This window comes from Panicum virgatum, chromosome 7K (assembly GCF_016808335.1).
Source record: "Panicum virgatum strain AP13 chromosome 7K, P.virgatum_v5, whole genome shotgun sequence".
Classification (NCBI taxonomy): domain Eukaryota; kingdom Viridiplantae; phylum Streptophyta; class Magnoliopsida; order Poales; family Poaceae; genus Panicum; species Panicum virgatum.
In genome coordinates, this window is record NC_053142.1 from 25,353,310 (window position 1) to 25,370,672 (window position 17,363).

General features: G+C 47.7%; 3 protein-coding genes and 1 long non-coding RNA gene across 20 annotated transcripts; 1 reads left to right on the plus strand and 3 right to left on the minus strand.

The window, feature by feature from the left end:
- Positions 1-794: 794 nt before the first annotated feature.
- LOC120640627 lies at positions 795-3,120 on the minus strand. Its single transcript, XR_005661925.1, has 3 exons — positions 2,855-3,120; positions 1,244-1,309; positions 795-1,146 (listed from the first exon to the last, which is right to left on the minus strand). It is a non-coding gene; the product is annotated as an uncharacterized LOC120640627 (long non-coding RNA).
- Positions 3,121-3,343: 223 nt separating this feature from the next.
- Positions 3,344-8,678, minus strand: LOC120640626. Of its 4 annotated transcripts, none has more exons than XR_005661923.1 (5): positions 8,020-8,678; positions 7,827-7,907; positions 7,645-7,758; positions 7,531-7,560; positions 3,344-3,689 (listed from the first exon to the last, which is right to left on the minus strand). XR_005661923.1 is itself a non-coding variant. In XM_039916515.1 (4 exons), the coding sequence occupies exons 1-3, from the start codon at positions 8,479-8,481 to the stop codon at positions 7,684-7,686; spliced, it is 612 nt and encodes a 203-aa protein (XP_039772449.1). In that variant the 5' UTR covers positions 8,482-8,678; the 3' UTR covers positions 7,189-7,560; positions 7,645-7,683. The 4 variants fall into 4 exon arrangements, 2 of the variants coding, with proteins under 2 accessions (XP_039772449.1, XP_039772448.1); XR_005661924.1 differs by lacking the exon at positions 3,344-3,689 and adding an exon at positions 7,189-7,377; XM_039916515.1 differs by lacking the exon at positions 3,344-3,689 and having other exon boundaries at positions 7,189-7,560; positions 7,645-7,752.
- Positions 8,679-8,752: 74 nt separating this feature from the next.
- Positions 8,753-10,963, minus strand: LOC120640625 (polyphenol oxidase I, chloroplastic-like). The gene is made up of 2 exons (XM_039916513.1): positions 10,016-10,963; positions 8,753-9,927 (listed from the first exon to the last, which is right to left on the minus strand). Exons 1-2 carry the CDS (start codon positions 10,910-10,912, stop codon positions 8,998-9,000), a joined length of 1,827 nt encoding a protein of 608 aa, XP_039772447.1. The 5' UTR covers positions 10,913-10,963; the 3' UTR covers positions 8,753-8,997.
- Positions 10,964-12,361: 1,398 nt separating this feature from the next.
- On the plus strand, positions 12,362-17,058 carry LOC120640628. Of its 14 annotated transcripts, none has more exons than XM_039916523.1 (9): positions 12,362-13,215; positions 13,315-13,641; positions 13,748-13,808; positions 13,939-14,492; positions 14,767-14,881; positions 15,096-15,225; positions 15,535-15,608; positions 16,329-16,422; positions 16,751-17,058. In XM_039916523.1, the coding sequence occupies exons 1-2, from the start codon at positions 12,582-12,584 to the stop codon at positions 13,632-13,634; spliced, it is 954 nt and encodes a 317-aa protein (XP_039772457.1). In that variant the 5' UTR covers positions 12,362-12,581; the 3' UTR covers positions 13,635-13,641; positions 13,748-13,808; positions 13,939-14,492; positions 14,767-14,881; positions 15,096-15,225; positions 15,535-15,608; positions 16,329-16,422; positions 16,751-17,058. The 14 variants fall into 14 exon arrangements, with proteins under 14 accessions (XP_039772457.1, XP_039772462.1, XP_039772466.1 ...); XM_039916528.1 differs by having other exon boundaries at positions 14,333-14,492; XM_039916522.1 differs by having other exon boundaries at positions 12,363-13,215; positions 13,717-13,808.
- Positions 17,059-17,363: the final 305 nt, after the last annotated feature.

The following is a 17,363-nucleotide window of genomic DNA, read 5'->3' on the forward strand; positions in this document are numbered from 1 at the left end:
GCTTTTCGGGTATGGGTTACCCGTCGGGTATAAATTACCCGCCGGGTACGGGTATGGAAGCATTTTCCTACCCGTGTACGGGTACGGGTAACCCGACAGGTAAAACTTAGTTCTAGCGGGTACGGGTATGGGTGGCCAATACCCGATGGGTATGTACCCGTTGCCATCTCTAACCATGACACTCCCGACTACCCGTCTCACCTATAGAGCTATCGAAGGTTCTGGTGATCTCCATAAGGACACGGTGGTGCTGCCTGAGTGTAGTTGTAGGCCTGGGCATGTGCATGTGGTGTGAGTGAGGTGTGCATGTGTGTGTTGTATGTTGTAATATCATGTATATATTGGACGATTCTTTATTTGTGCACACCTACAGATCAATGCGGACAGTTTCAATACAATGTGATGGTAAGTTCCATCGAGAAATTAGAGTTTCCAGCTTGCTCAAATGGGGATTACCAACAACGGCTGCCAGATTAGAATTAAGCAGTCGCTGATCCGGATGCATCATGCTTCCTTGTCACATGGGACGCCCGATCGAGAAGGCCAGGCAGCAGGTACAGAACGCGCATACGTGACAGTAAATGGTGAGTGAAAGTGTGAAACAAAAGTCGGGAGGTTGAAGAAGATTGAAGATAGACCACTGTACGTCCTTCTTCGTCTACATTACAAACGATAGGATAGCACGAACCATTTATTGAATTTAAAACTAAATAGGAGCATACCCGTGCGTTGCTACGGGCGTCAAATATTTTTAGCACAATAAAACATCATTCATTACCATGCAAACAAAGGAGAGAGCTAACATCACCAACAATAACCATTGTCATGGTTTTTGCCATATAATAAAGCATTTTTTTGCCAAGAATTAGAATTACAACAACAGGTATGTAGCAGTAGGAAGGAGGATATGTCAGGTAGCAGTATTAAGTATGAACCTTCAATGGTTGCTAGCATACCCATCTGTTTCTGGAGCCAACCAGGTACTCCGACAGCGCACAGAGTCGCAGGGGCACTGAGGACAGCGGTAGCAGTATGAAGTATGAGAAACCCATTTCCTCGCCAATGCTCAACTGCGCCCAAAGCCAATGTTTTCATTGTAGTTGTCGGTGATTGCATTGCCTACATGGAGACTTGCTGTTCTTGGAACTGCAAAATGAGGTTCATCATTTTAGAGGAAACTGGAGTAGTGACCACAACAATGCCTTGAAGAAAAAGGGACGTTGTCATGAAGGAAAGCCAATACCAGTCCAGCAACTGGGACAAACTTGGGATTAGGCCCGACCCTGACAAACTCTCCATTCAACCACTCCTGTAGATGACCAAAAAGGAACAGTATGACAACAAAGAAGAGAAGGGTAATCTAATTCCTGAATCTTTACCTAGGCGGATTCTAGGCGGTGACCCACTGCCTAGCGCCTAGGCGGGATTAATCGCGCCTAGGCGGTCCTAGGCGTTTTTCTAGGCATTTTGTATATATACTAATATTGCATATATTATCTTCTAAAGATAAAAATAAACAGCTAAATAGTGAGCCTAAATAGATAGAAATGCTGGCCTAGATAGATAGAAAGGCCCAAGAAGCAAGGGCCCAGCCCATCTCCCCACTCCAACCTTATCCATCCATCTCTGGTTCCAGCCGCAAGACTCACGCCCGTCCTCATCCCGTCCTCATCGTGCCTCACCCGCACTCACCCTGGAGCAGTAGCGCAAGGTAGAGAGAGCTAAGTAGCCGGCGGACGGCACTCACCTCCATCCCGGAGACGGGGGATTTCGCGGTGGCGGCGGCGGCGTGGTATCCGAGGCGGGTGGGCGAGCAGCCGCACGAGCAGGGGAGGCTCCCTCTCCGGCGCAGGGGAGCAGCCGCACGAGCAGGGGAGCAGCCGCACGAGCAGGGCAGCGCTGCCTTCTCCCTTCTCCTCTGCGTGCCCTCCGTCGCCCGCGCTCGTTGCGGTCCACGCGCGTCCGTAGCTCCTCCGCTGGACGCCGCTCCACCACTATTGCGCCCTTCAACACCACCTAGTCCGCCTAGATGCCAGCCTAGCCCCAAATCGACGCGGTGCCCCTCCGATTAGCGCCTAATCGCGCCTAATCGGCGCCTAATCGCCGCCTAGCGGAACTTGGAGTACAGAAACAATGAAACTCTTGGTAAGAACCAGGATGAAAGTGTTCTGACAAAAGAAATTAAATCATCACCATAAAGCAACTCCATTTAGAGAAAAAACCATCCTCCTCAGCCTAGCCTTGCAATTATTTAGTTTCACAGCTAGCAATATTCAAGGGTTTATCGGTAGACTATTATTTTCTAAGCCCTTTCAAATTATATGGACCTGAAATATGAATCATTTTCAGATTTTCAGTGAATTGATTAGAACCAAAATCTAATTGGGCTCAATATATACAACAATGTGGTTTTAGTTATCTGTATTAATAAAAGTGTTAAAGAAAATGGACACGTGTTAACTGAACTGACTTTTCAAAATCAACAAGCACTGGCAGAAAGTAAAGCCAACAAGAGCAGTATGATGCTAATATAAGAGTAGAAGAATCCAAGTGCTTGGTAATGTAAAGAAACACAAAGCACCAAAAGGAGATATTTCAAAGAGAAAAATAAGAACTACAGCAGATCTTGGCAGCATGATGACCAGGACACGCTAGAGCAAAGACACTGAATCAAAGTAAATCAATGCTCAGGCTATATTGCATACATATTTTCTTCTGGCTAGGCAAGGTCCTTCATGGTGTAGACCTTAGATAAACAAGCACTTGACAAGTCATGTACATGCAACATCAAATTTTGACACCACAATTCAATTGTAATGATGAGGGGAATTTCGAACTGTGTGAGAGAACCAACCTTTTCCAAGTGTTTGGCACTTGAAGCTCACCACGTACATGGGGAAGACCCTCGTGTTCATGTCTTTGCTCCAGACAATGCAGATTCTCCATCTTGTCGACGGCGGTGTCATAGGAGTCGCTGCTGGGGCGGGACTGCAAGGACCCTGCCTAGACAACCTCTGGTAGGCCCATCAGCACGCGGCGCGGCACAAAATGATGTGTGCCTCGCCGCTCCCGTCTATCTTGGCCAATAATGCACTGATCAAACACAAACTGACCCTTAATTGATACCATAGTCACAAAGTTCCTGGGTCGACCGGGTCGAGGAACAGGGTCGAGGGTCGAGAGTCGTCACTTTATAAAATTGTGGTACGAAGGGGGTATACCTCTATGGAACGATAAATTATTATGTGGAACGCGACTCTGATTCATCCGGGTCGATATCTTCGGGTCGATGCGTCTTTAAAAAGATAAAAACTATATATATATCTTCGGGTCAATTTGATACACTCAAGTCCTTGGAGAAAGCACACTTAATATAATGTTTTCCAATTGAAGATTGCTGTTCTTAAGTCCTACTCCCTCCTTCCAGCTTTGTAGGGCAGATGAGCTCCTGCTCCAAAGACCAAGGAAGAGCTGAGTGCATGCGCCGGCATTTAAACCTTGCCGTGGGCTTTATGCCATGTTGCCTGAGTTTTGCATGAAGGCATGCAGCGACCCTTCATTCCCGCCCCCATTTAACCAACAAATCAATTCAACCACGCTAAATATCCTCCACGCATTGGTTACCGAGGCGATGCTTTCTAGGTGACGGGGGCTGCTCCAAGGAGGCGCCCTTTATAGCTGCTACAAAGCTGGAAGGAGGGAGTAAGACAAAATCAAGGTTGTCAAAAGATTATTAACTGAACAACTACATATAAGATGCAAATCTGAGCTTCCATATCAGTAGCTCAATAATAAAAATTATAACTTTAGTATCTATAAACATCTTAAAAAAAGCTCAACATTCTTGGCCAACTCTCTTAACCTCGAAGGAAAAATTTATTTTTCCTCAAATTTTTCCTTAAGAAAATGTATCAACACTGCAGTGTCAGTTCACGGCTTAATCGAATCAATGAACTAAACAAAGGTTGTTTGGCAGCTAGAGCATACATTGCATTCTACATGTACGCTTTTGTGTTCTGCTCTACATAAATGTAATTGTGTCTAGCTAAAACTTGCAAATTCGAATCTAACAGTTATTGTTAGTATAAGTCGTGCCTCCATATTTTCAGTGTTGAACAAATTTGGGGAGTAAACAAGCATTAGATTAGGATCAATTATTTCACAATGAACAAAATTGACCCAAAATTTATCCATTCCTATACCAGTAAAATGTATCGCAGCACATAAATAACACAGGCTAAGGGTAAGGAAGCTAGCCAAGCCAATTAGGATTCGTATAGGTAGCTGGAACGTAGGGTCCCTAACGGGTAAGTTGCGAGAGCTAGTTGATGTAGCAATTAGGAGGCGTGTAAATATTCTATGCGTTCAGGAGACTAAATGGAAGGGCCAGAAGGCGAAGGAGGTTGAGGATACTGGCTTCAAGCTTTGGTACACGGGAGCAACTCCGGGTAGGAATGGTGTAGGCATCTTGATTGATAGGAGCCTTAAGGATGGAGTCGTAGAGGTTAGAAGGCAAGGCGACCGGATTATCCTAATCCGGTTGGTAGTTGGAGATTCGGTTTTGAATGTGATCAGTGCCTATGCCCCTCAGGTAGGCCTTAGTGAGAGCACCAAGATGCAGTTCTGGGAAGATCTAGATAGCATGGTTAGTATTGTGCCTACCAGCAAGAAACTCTTCATAGGAGGAGATCTCAACGGCCATGTGGGTGCGACTAATGTAGGGTTCGAGCGAGTGCACGGGGGTTTTGGGTATGGTAGCAGGAGTCAAGAGGGGGAGGATGTGTTGAACTTCGCGTTAGCCTACGACTTGTTGATAGCGAATACCGTGTTTAAGAAGAGGGAATCCCATCTTGTGACGTTTCGTAGTGGACAACACTCGAGCCAGATCGACTTTATCCTTGCTAGGAGGGAGGAAAGACGTGATTGCTTAGATTGTAAGGTGATACCTGGGGAGTGTGTTGTCCCTCAACACAAGCTTGTGGTGGCGGACTTTTGTCTTCGGGTACGTGTCCACCGGGACAAACGTGCCAAGATTGCGAGAACAAAGTGGTGGAAGCTTAGAGGGGAAGCGGCACAAGCGTTTAAGGAAAGGATGCTAGGTGAGGGGCCTTGGGAAGAAGGAGAAGACGCAGATGACATGTGGCTAAAGATGGCAACATGTGTTCGGAAGGTGGCCTCAAAGGTATTTGGCGTGAGTAGGGGAGGCAAACAGGAGGGGAAAGACACCTGGTGGTGGAATGACGAGGTGCAAAGGGCTATTAAGGAGAAGAAAGAGTGTTTCAAGCGTCTCCACCTTGACAAGAGTGCAGCCAACATCGAGGGCTATAAATTAGCGAAGAGGGTTGCAAAGCGAGCTGTGAATGTAGCAAAGGGTAAGGCGTATGATGACCTGTATCAGCGGCTAGGCACGAAAGAAGGGGAGAAGGACATTTATAGGATGGCTAGGATCCGCGAGCGGAAGACAAGGGACATCAACCAAATCAAATGCATTAAGGATAGGACAGATCGACTGCTAGTGAAGGATGAGGAGATCATGGATAGATGGAGAGAGTACTTCAACAAGTTGTTTAATGGGGAGAGTGAGGGCCCTACCCTTGAGTTAGATGACTCTTTTGACGACACCAACAGACGTTTTGTGAGGAGAATTCAGGAGGTAGAGATCGAGGAGGCTTTGAAGAGGATGAAGGGAGGTAAATCGATGGGCCCTGATGGTATCCCCATGGAGGTGTGGAGATGCCTAGGAGATAGAGCAATAGTATGGTTAACTAAGCTTTTTAATCTCATTTTTCGGTCAAACAAGATGCCGGAAGAATGGAGGAGAAGTATATTAGTACCTATCTTCAAAAACAATGGTGATGTTCAAAGTTGTACTAACTACCGTGGGATTAAGCTGATGAGCCATATGATGAAGCTTTGGGAGAGGGTTATCGAGCATCGCCTAAGAAGAGTGACAAGTGTGACCCAAAACCAATTTGGGTTCATGCCTGGAAGGTCAACCATGGAGGCGATTTTCTTAATACGACAATTGATGGAGAGATATAGGGAACAGAAGAAGGACTTGCACATGGTCTTCATTGACCTTGAGAAGGCATATGACAAAGTACCGAGAAATATCATGTAGTGGGCCTTGGAGAAGCACAAAGTCCCAACTAAGTACATTACCCTCATTAAGGATATGTACAAGGATGCGACGACGTTTGTCCGGACATGTGATGGCAACACCACTGACTTTCCTATTAACATAGGCCTACACCAGGGGTCAGCATTGAGCCCTTATTTATTTGCTTTAGTGATGGATGAGGTCACAAGGGATATACAAGGTGAGATCCCTTGGTGTATGCTCTTTGCTGATGATGTGGTGCTAGTTGACGAGAGTAGGGCAGGGGTTAATAGGAAGTTAGAGCTGTGGAGACGCACGTTAGAGTCGAAAGGGTTCAGACTTAGTAGGACCAAGACCGAGTACATGATGTGCGATTTCAGCGCGACTAGGCATGATGGGGGAGACGTTAGTCTAGATGGACAAGTGGTGGTCCAGAAGGATACTTTTCGGTATTTAGGATCGGTGTTACAAAAGGATGGCGACATTGATGAAGATGTTAGGCATAGAATTTCAGCTGGCTGGTTGAAATGGCGGCAAGCTTCTAGCATCCTTTGTGACAAGAGGGTGCCACAAAAGCTAAAAGGCAAATTCTATAGGACAGCAATTCGTCCGGCGATGCTATACGGTGCTGAATGTTGGCCTACAAAAAGGCGACATGTCCAGCAACTGAGTGTAGCAGAGATGCGGATGTTGCGGTGGTTTTGCGGGCACACAAGGAGGGATAGAGTCCGGAACGAAGTTATTCGGGATAGGGTCGGAGTGGCACCAATTGAGGAGAAACTTACCCAGCATCGGCTGAGATGGTTTGGACATGTCCAACGAAGGCCTCCTGAGGCGCCGGTGCGTAATGGGGTTCTTGAGCGGGTCAACAATGTAAAGAGGGGTAGAGGTAGACCTAAACTGACGTGGGATGAGTCGGTTAAGAGAGACCTTAAGGATTGGAATATCTCTAAAGAGATAGCTTTGGATAGGAGCGCTTGGAGACTAGCTATCAATGTGCCTGAACCTTGAACTTATTTCTTTCGGGTTTCATCTCTAGCCTACCCCAACTTGCTTGGGAAAAAAAGGCTATGTTGTTGTTGTAACAGTGAGGATAACTGGAGTCTTCTAAACATCGTAATGTTCTAAGAATCAGAGCGATCAATTAGGTGATGTGCCTTTGAATCAAAATAGAATTAATATATAGTTATCGAGATTTTATTTACCACAACCTGTGTATGTATGCCTATTGAAAACATTTGTTTTCTGCTCGAAGCAATGAACCAAGCAATCTTCATCTAAATGGAACATAAATTCATTATGAACGAAAATGGAGATTTATTAGTCAGAAAAAACATTCACAGTAGTACACTGCTTTAAACAAAAATAAGTAGCACATCTGGATTAGCAATAAAGCAAAACATTCAATGGTGTTTTGTTTAGAATCATACTGTGCTTCCCCTGCTCATCTCCCTCTGGCCCTGAAACAATTAACATAGGTCTTAATCCTCTGCCAAACGGAGTTTGCCAGAACAATGCTCTAATTCACGTTGTATTTGTCAAACCTGGCGAGGGGTGACGATCTTTTTGAGATTGACCAGTTGTCAGTTGATCACGTTCTGGTGGTGCAGCTTCTTGAGGATTTTAATCTCCTGGATGACCGTGATAGGGAACTGACCCTGAATTCAAAACAAATGAGATCCGTGAACCAGTACGTATTTCAAAATGCAAGCAAGGGAATACTCACACCCTCTCGCTTGTTGTCCATGCGAATCTTCTTGACTGCCACATTTCCTTCCTCTCGGTCTCCTTCGCCATGAATACTTGCCTGGCACCAGTCACAACAAAAAGCGAATCAGTGGGGGCGCCTAGCTGGGCTGATGCGCAGGCAGCGTGCTCGCGTGATTGGGGAAATCGGGGGAGTTTCAAGAGATGCGTACCGGTAGGTGCCCTCCCCGATCTGCTCGAGCTTCTCGAAGCAGTCGACGCTGCGGCATCGGGCGCGACGGGAACGCCGATTTCCACCGGGGTGTCGTCCTGACGCGGGCGCAGATCCGTGCAGAGGGGACGGTTCCGGCAGCGAGGAAGGCGCGCGGCAGGCGAGTATGCATGATCCGGCGGTGGGGAACAGTGAGGTCGGCCCATGACGGCTGCGTTGAGGCGCCGGACGGGCGGTGGGGCACGGCGACGTCGACCCCTTTCGCGAAGAGGAAGTCCTCTCGGATGGATGTGTCAGACGAGGGGCGCGCGCCGCGAACCCGCAGATCCAGGAGCCCCTTCCCCTGGATAGAGATTGACTGCGGCAGGGACGGCGCTTCGAGGAGGAGTAGTAGTGCGGCGTCGGGGGAGGCAGCGGCGCGATGGGAAAGGAGGGGTGCGGCGACGGGGAGGCAGGGGCGCATGGGCGGAGGAGTGAGGCGGCGGCGGCGGGAGGAGGAGGAGGAGCGGCGTCTGGGGAGGCAGCAGCGCGACGGGAAAGGTGTGGCGCGGCGCTTCGGGGTGGAGCGAGAGGGAGGGCGGCGGATCGGAGCGAGGGGCCGCGCATCGAACGGAGGGGGCGTGTGGATCGGAGCGAGGGGTGCGGGTGAGACGAAGGTGGGAGGGCGACGTATGACGGGGAGAGGGGCGACGTACGAAGGGGGAATGACGAACGAAAAAAAAGTGACGCTTAGCTTCTTTTTAGTAGTACGATAACACAACGAAGTAATTAGCTACACAGACTCGTCCGCACGTATGACCAAATCTTCGAAATCTCCCTCTAAAAAAAAAAGAAGAACAATCTTCGGACTCTGGCAATGAAATGCTACAAGCACACGACACGACATGTTCACTTTATTCTTGCGGCCGGACACCAATATGGCCACTGCACGGGACGATGGATGGCCCAGTACGGTGAGATCGAGGGTAGATCAATCGATCTAGCTCTGGATCGTCGGGGCAGAGTTGATCTTGATCTCCCCTTCCGTGCGCGGCACGATGATGACGTCGACAGTGCTGTCGTCGGCGGCCTTGATGTCCTTCAGCACGTCGTCGATGGAGAGCGTGATGCCCCCCTTGAGCTTCCCGCCGGCCGCGTTGGAGCTCGGCACGACGGCAAAGCTGCCGGCGAACTCGAAGTTCTGCGGGCCCACCTCCAGGGCCGAACCCTTGGGCACGTTGATGGCCACGTCGAACTTGTTCTCGCCCCTGGGGTCGTACTCGATGCCCTGGAATACGAGCACCCGCTGCTGCCCCGCCTTCTTGGCCGGCACGGCCACCGCCGGCACCTCCACGACCTGGTCCTTCTTCAGCGTCACCGGGAACAGCGGCGCCCCGGCCGTCTTGGTCGACGCCGACCTCGACCGGACAGCGCCACCCTTGGCGTGGGGGACCAGCGAGGTGAGCTGGCAGTCCTTCCACGGCAGGTCCTTGTCGGACTCGGCATCGTAGGTGTAGCCGAGGTTCTGCGTGTCGATGACGTCGCGGAACTTGATGCGGACGGGGCGGGGGTTCTCGACGTCGTCGTAGAAGACGAAGCTGGCGTCGAGCCACTCGGGGTCCTTGAAGCCCTCGCCGCCGAGCTTGGTGGCCCAGATGTGCCAGAGGCGGTCCACGTTGGCGTGGTGCGAGTAGAAGAGCGGGTCGCGCCCCGACGAGCCGAGGAAGCCCATGTCGTTGGTGCAGTAGGTGGTGTTGTCCTGGCCGACGACGCCGCCGGTGCAGCTGTCGGTTCTCTTCCGGCCGACCCAGACGTGCAGGGCGGTGTGCGCCATCCGCTCCAGCGAGCCCTGGCTGTTGGCGTCCCGCGTCATCTCGCTGCACAGCTTCTCGCCTAGGAATGCCCTGGCGCAACGGCCGCCCCGGATTTGCTGCACGCAGCTCACATTGCATTTCAGACACAAATGTTTTGTGTGTGTGTGTGTGTGTGTGTGTGTCGTACTAAAGTAACTTCAGTACCTGCTGGTGTAAGGTGCAGAGGTTCTTGTAGATGGCATCCTGGTATGCCTTGTCATGTGGCCCGTTGAAAGAGACGGGCACGGACTTGTCCTTGAGGTCGAGGTGCACCACCTTGTCGAGGTTGTCGGGGTTGCGGTTGCGGTCGTAGAGCGGGCTGGCGAAGGAGTCCTTGAAGAGCGCCGGCACGACCATGCCGGCCGGCGTGTCCCAGTTCCAGAACGGCAGCGCGAAGGTGTCGTCGCCGATGAGCTGCCCGAGCGCCTTCTCGTAGAAGTAGATGTACATGCGGTGCCACGGCGCGAAGATCCACGAGAAGTGCACGTCGAAGGGTGCGTCCTTGTTCTCCGGGTCGTACCGGTAGTGGTGGTCGCAGTAGGCCTCGTGGATCGCCGCCTGCGCCACGAAGCTCAGCGGGTTCGACGCCGGCAGCGCCTTCATCTTCCCCACCGCCTCCTTGTACTTCTCCTGGTACTCCCGGCTGAGGAGGTGCACCGGCCGGCGGACGCGCTTCACCCCCGACTCCCGCGTGAAGTCGACGACGGGCACCTTCCGCGTCGGTGGGCACGGGATGGTCCGGTCCATGCACTCGACGAGCGTGTCGTTGACCTGATCACCCTTGGCGCACTGTTCCTTGAGCTCCGCGCCGTTGGCGACGGAGGCGAGGCTCTGGTACCCGACGAGGCCGGCGGCGACGCCGCCCAGGCCAGTGAGGATCTCCCGCCGGGGGAGCCAGAGGAGGCCGCCGTCGTCGCCGCCCCCGGTGGCCCTGCACGACACCCCGCGGGCGCGGAAGCTGGCGGCGGAGCTCTTCTTGGACGGGCATGCAGGGGACTTGGCGGCCGCCGCCGGGACGAGGGGGCTGGAGGTGGCGCAGGCGGTCGCCATGCACCCGTTCATGCCGGCACGTGAAAGAGGTGTTGTTATTGGATGTTGCTGACTGCGTTGGGATCGATATGGATGCCCAGTACATATAGTAGATAGATGGCATGAGCCAATTATTGGCTGCTCCATTTGAAATGGATGATGTTGTTTTCAGGCTCGTGAAACATTTGTAAGAATTTGAAAATGATAGATTTCTGTATGCACTCGTTCTGCCATAAAAGCCCCAGCTCCGATCCAAAAATTAATTTGGGCATATTTTATGTTGGAACAAATATCTTGAATACTGTGAAATACCAAATTAAATATTAGGAGAAACTGAAGGGGCAACAAAATGAGTAAGAAAATGAGGCAATAAAAATAATTATAGGCCTGAAAGCATAATATTTTATCATACCATACTTTATTTGTGAGATGACACTGCATTTTAAGAGTACATAGACCTACATGACACATGAAGCCAAGTTTAGTGGGTCATATCTACATTTTCAAACTATATGGACCCAAATGACACCCAAAGTTAAGTTTAGGGAGTCAAATCTGTAATTTGAGAGTATATGGACCTAAGTCGGACAAGTTTAAGGGATAGCCATGTATTTTATTCTTTCCATAAATATGATAAAAGAAACCGGTTGCACATCCGAGACAGTCAACCATTACATCTTGAGATCAATGAAATCATCAGTGGCTCTGATTTTTTTTCTACTATCCTGATTTCTGTCCGCAACCATTGTGTACACACTCTCCTTTCGTATGTTTTTTTTTATTTCTAGGAAGCATTTTTTTATTTTATTCGACATCTTTGTGTGTAACTATAGGGACGTTGCATGATGATCCGGTGCCAGAGATATATGTGTGGTCACAAGTATGTTTCTACAATTATTGTAGCAATGTGTCCTATTGCATGCTTCCACGTCATAGGCACTGGCAAATGCCATGTGATTTGTCCACACAGATATTTTCGTCCGAGTGCATCGACCTCTCTCGTTGTCCACACGTGGCAGCTTCTGTCGGTAAGGAGCTAGAACATATTGACTTTTATCTGTGCTAATATGCATTGCCACGTTCTGCAGCTCATCCAGCTTGCCAGCTATGTTTTTCCTCCCTCTTTGTGGTTAAATTGGTCGCTATTGATGTTCCTTTTAGGGCGCCCGATATGGGCTGTGTTTAGATGGAGCGAAAAGAGATAAAAAAATGTCAAATCGGACACTGTAGCATACTATAGTATTTTTCGTTTGTTTGTGGTAATTATTGTCCTACCATGATCTAACTAGGCTCAAAAGATTCGTCTCGTCGTATACATCAAAACTATGCAATTAGTTTTTTTATTTACCTACATTTAATGCTCCATGCATGTGTCATTTGCTATATTTAATGTTTCGATGTGATGTCGATGTGATAGAAAGTTTGGAATTGAGGGGAGTTTTTTTGGGAACTAAACACAGCCATGGGACTCATGATGATAAAGGGGAAAAAGGTATGGCAAACGTCCTATCGTCTGACTGATACCTGCTCTTCAATTTGCAAAATTGAGACTCCTGATAGGGAGCGCTATCGCGCGCGTCCTGTTCTAGTATCAATTTCTATATATGAAAGGAGCTGGATTCGGTGCACTCCCAGCCCATCCACGATAGCAAAAAAAATTTACTGTGTTCGATCTCATTTTTACGGTGTCGATGCTTCGTCCATGTGCTGCGTCTTGGTCTCTCTTTTTACACGGCAGCGTCCTTCTTTCACACAGCGATTTCAAACTTCCTTGCGTCCTTCCTTTCTTTTGATCCTGACGATGCCTATTTTTTTTGGATCCCCGTCGTCCTCCTTGCATGCGTGCGCCAGCCGCCCTGCCTCCCTCCGTCCGACCGCCGCCCGCGCATCGCTCCCTCCACCCCAGCCGCACCTCTCTGCCCGGCTGCGCGCTCACCACTTCGGCGGCTGTAGCCTGGTCACCCCTAGCGGCCTGATCTGCGGCGATCCGATGCATAAATTTTCTATGCAACGAAGTGCCCCAACCAGCGCCGGTGCGCACGGGCCTCTCCGAGCCCGCCTGGAGCCGCGCCTAGATCCGGTCAAGGGTCCACTTAACCCCTCGTTCTACCCAACTGCCGCCGGTTGCCCGCCGAGCTCGCCGGCGCTGTCCTACCTCCTCTCCTCTGCGTTCTCGATATGGAAGATGAGATGGCGGCCAAGATGGTGCGGGAGACCACGGAGGACGGCATGGTGGCAGGGGTGGAGGCTGAGGTGGCCGCCGGGGCCGGCGAGCAGGCAAAGATCTCGTGCCGTCATCCCTGGACGGTTCTCCAAGATTAGGCCGATGTGGCCCGGTGCGTCCCTTTACCCCTGCTCGTTGCTTTGCCCTTGTTGCTTGTTCTGTGCTGTGCTGCTTCTATGCTCTGCTGAGTCTGTTTGAGTTCGCCCTGCAGCTAGCAGATGTACAGTGTGCTTACAAACCAGATTATCCTTTTGGCAAGGAGAGTACCGCCTCTGGCGCGGGAGCGCCAGGCGCGCCGATGGGCAACGTGCTAGGCATGGGCGAGCTGATGCGCAAGAAGCGCGGCCGTCCGTGCAGGTACGTGCCCATGGCAACCTGACCCTAGCGCTGACCTCATCTCCTCCGCCTCCACCGGCGGCACCGTGGCCCCGGCCAGCAGCAGCACCAGCACGACGGGTTCTCCATCAGCAGCCCCCCGTCCGACCCCAGCGCCAAGCGTCACGACAGCTCCAGCAAGACGAAGCAGCTTGAAGCATTGGTACATGTTCTTCTCCCATGTTCAGCTTCCTATAACGCCTTCACCCCTCATACCCTCACCGAGTCACCGATAAAGCATGATTCAGGTAACCAGTTTCATGATGCAGTGGGGAAGGACGAGCAGTACCTGGTTTTGGTGCTCTCCCCTCATCTTCCTCACCATGCAAGGCAAGATTCACTTCTGAAATTTAGTTTCTTATTTCTTTTGGGTGAACATAAATTCGATCCAGTGGATAGTGGTCGGATTTGGGTAAGTAAGCAACTCAGTTTGGTGTTTGAAATTCCTTTATCTTTGCAGAAGGCAGACGCAAAAAAAGCAACCCAGCCTATTCCAAAGAAATAGTCTGATTCTTGCACCATATCAATGCTCGAAAGGATTTGTTGTGCTAATTTGGAGCGGAACCATGCCCCATCTACAATTTAGTGCTTTGTACTTTGTCATTGTGCGCTAGGTTTAGACTCTATTTTTTTTCCAACTCAGTTGAAATCCTTAGCTGTCCACACATCTTACAAGAATCAGTATATATATTGATGCTTAAGGCCTGTCATGATAATTAGTAGAAATTCTTCTCATATGTACTCATACATATTGCTAGATTGGCGCCTGCACTTCTTAGGTGAACCTTTATACTGCTAGATTGTTTACTGCAACCCCCGACCGTATTTATTTGAGCTAACGAGGAATCGTACAGTTCAACTCGAGCTGAAAGCTCAATTCGTTGTCAAGTGTGCCGCAGAATGGCGCCGGCGCCTGCGCCTGCACCTCCAGCAGCGCTGCTTGCCTCCTCTGCTCCAGTGGGGCGGTGAGGCTCTGTTCTTTTCCCTGAAACTTTTTGGGAAACAAGCTGAATGGTAACTTACATCCTACTATCTTCTGCTTAATTTTTACCTGATCCTTTGGTACTATGAACTATTCAGTTGAGCTCTAAGGGATTAGATTAATCATGAATTTAAAGAAGCACTGCAAGTATATACCTTGATCAGATCTACGCATCATGAAAGCTTGTTTACCTAGCTTTTCTGGTATATATGTCACAATTTCCTAGCTGATTTAGTCATGGTTTCATATCACACTTGGTGCATATCATACTAACTCACAGATGTTTGCCTTTTTTTTCTGCATTAGGTTTGTCATAGCAGACAGTGGCCATCTCACGCTCACACTCTCCAAAATTAGCATTTGCTCCGCTAAGTTCTTCACTATGCCGGGGGAACAGCTCATCACTGACAATAAACTCCAGGTAGAATGCATTCTTTTCTCCATTGATATGGTCAATCTCCTGTATAATATGCTAACGTGTCCTCTTATGTGCAACTCATCATTGTACAGTTTTTTGCTTAGTATATCATTTTTGTTGCTGGTTGATTACTGGTCCATCTCATCACTGTACAGTTTTTTGCTTAGTGACTATTTCAGAAATGTTGACCTTTGCTTCTTATGTGGAACGTGATTAGGTCGAGCATTTTTTTTTTTTGCAATGGAGACATGAAGTGCAGTTCGTGTATGGGTTTTTGATTCAAACACTAAGACGAAGCTGTAAAAGACTTCATACATATGCCCATGACTAGCATATTTACTCTGCAAGTAAGTAGATACTTCCCATATTTGCAGAACGTTGTTCATGTGCATTACATAAATAAATAGCAATATTGTCATGCTTAACATGTTGCCTGATTATATGAATCAAAATTTTCCCCTACTGATGAGTATATCAAAATATTGGAAAAATGTTGCATGTGAAGAATTTTTTTTCCTTTTGATACTGTCCCTTGGGAAATGCTCCATTGTCAGTTTTTTCTTTTGATGCTGCCCGTTGGGAAATTGATTTGATTGAATTTGATTTACTATTTAGTAAGGTATAAGCCCAAATTGACCTACCTCTTCTTTTCGCAGTTGGAGATAAAAAAGGGAATCAACTACTTTCTTTAGCCTTTTCAGCGAAACCGCAATTGCAGCTTTTAAGTTTGGTAAGCTCAACTGCATCCATTCTACCATTTTTATATTCGATTTGCTTATTTAACTAGATGAAAACCAGTTATACAAGGACCGGTACCATATGTATGCACTTGCCAAAGGAAGAAGACTATTTGGCCAATAGTTCTTCCTGAAGCGTGCAACTTTGCAAAATAAATTTTCCTTGTGTCCATACTTAGATTGGACTTTGACAAGACATGAGCAAGGGCAGTCTTCTTCATTTTTGTATTTCGATCAATGAGCAAGGATGGTTTTTTCTATATATCAAAGGTTGTTATGAAATGCAAGAAGTGTGTAGAAGCTGACGTCTTCATGATCTGATGAAAAAATGAAACCATTTTACCATTAGCAAAAGTAAAATGGCTTTCCAAACATTTTGAAAGTAGTATCTCTTTAGGTACACTAATTTGGATTTTGATATTTCAGAAGCGTATGCCAAGCACCAGAGGCTCAATGCATATTAGAATACTAACCACTTTCCTATTACAAACCACTAGCAATATTCCTTGTGAATGCTATTGCGATGACCTGCTCCAATATTGAGCCTACTCAGAAGCTTTTGGTTTCGATTCACAGAAAGCTATACACAGCAAGAGCATCCAGTAATAGCTAGATCCCAACAACAACCTCTATCATGAAATGAAACATATATACACCACATCTTCTTGTTATTGACCACAACACTAACTGTTTTTCGATATTAACTTTTTCAGGATATTTATGTCTATATCAAGAAGAAACCAACACACCCTTTTCGAATCATCCAAAGCAGCTTCAACTACAGCTCGTCTTAGATTATGTATACAGGTAGTTTATACCTTTTACTAGAGCATCAAATGTTTTGTTGCAAAATAAATGTAACCTACTATTTATTATAATTTTCTATAAATAGTATAGAATATCAATATTGTAGTTCCATTCTCTAGGTTGTACCTTATTGCAATTAATAGCACAAATGCTTCACCAATTATCTTAACCAAATCAGTGATGCAAGCAGGAACTCTACTTACATATCTTTATCAAAGTCTTATATTTAGTTAATACATCGTTCCCATCCTTCTAATGATAATTGAGGTGTAGAAATTGCAGTACTTGTGTCGCTTCTGTTTCGTTTAATAATGTCTTCCCTATATAGGTATGGTCTACTGAACTTATCTGATGCTGAATATGATAACCACACCTCATCAACAGCACAAAAACGGTGTGAAGATGTCGGCATTTTCCAAGCTATCAAATTCTGCTATCTGACATGGTCAACTCCACCTACACACTAGCTGTTTAGCTCATCAACCCTCTTTGTCCCCAGCAGTTCCTGAGCTGCTTAAAATGAAGATTATTTAAATTGTAATAAAACCGCTACTCTTGCCAGATGCTTCCGCTGGCCCAAATACTTTTCCAGTGTGCATGCGTATTCTAGAAATTATAAGACCATTGGATGAAAAAGAATCTGCCCAGCAATATATATCAAATAGTTCTATAGGAAAAAAAAATCCACACGGATACAAAGTCTGCAAGATGAGCGCACATCTCACTTTCTCTTTTGCTTACGAAAGAACTTTTACTATTCACTATCAACTAAATCCTATTGTGCTACACAAAATAAAACCACATTTATACAGGCCAAACAGGAACGCGCGCGGTGGCGCGCGTCATTTACTAGTCTAGTATGGCCTTCACTTCATGTCTTCATTACCATTTCACGTGTGGTAAATAATATTTTTATATTGCAGGAGAGAAGAAGTTATATA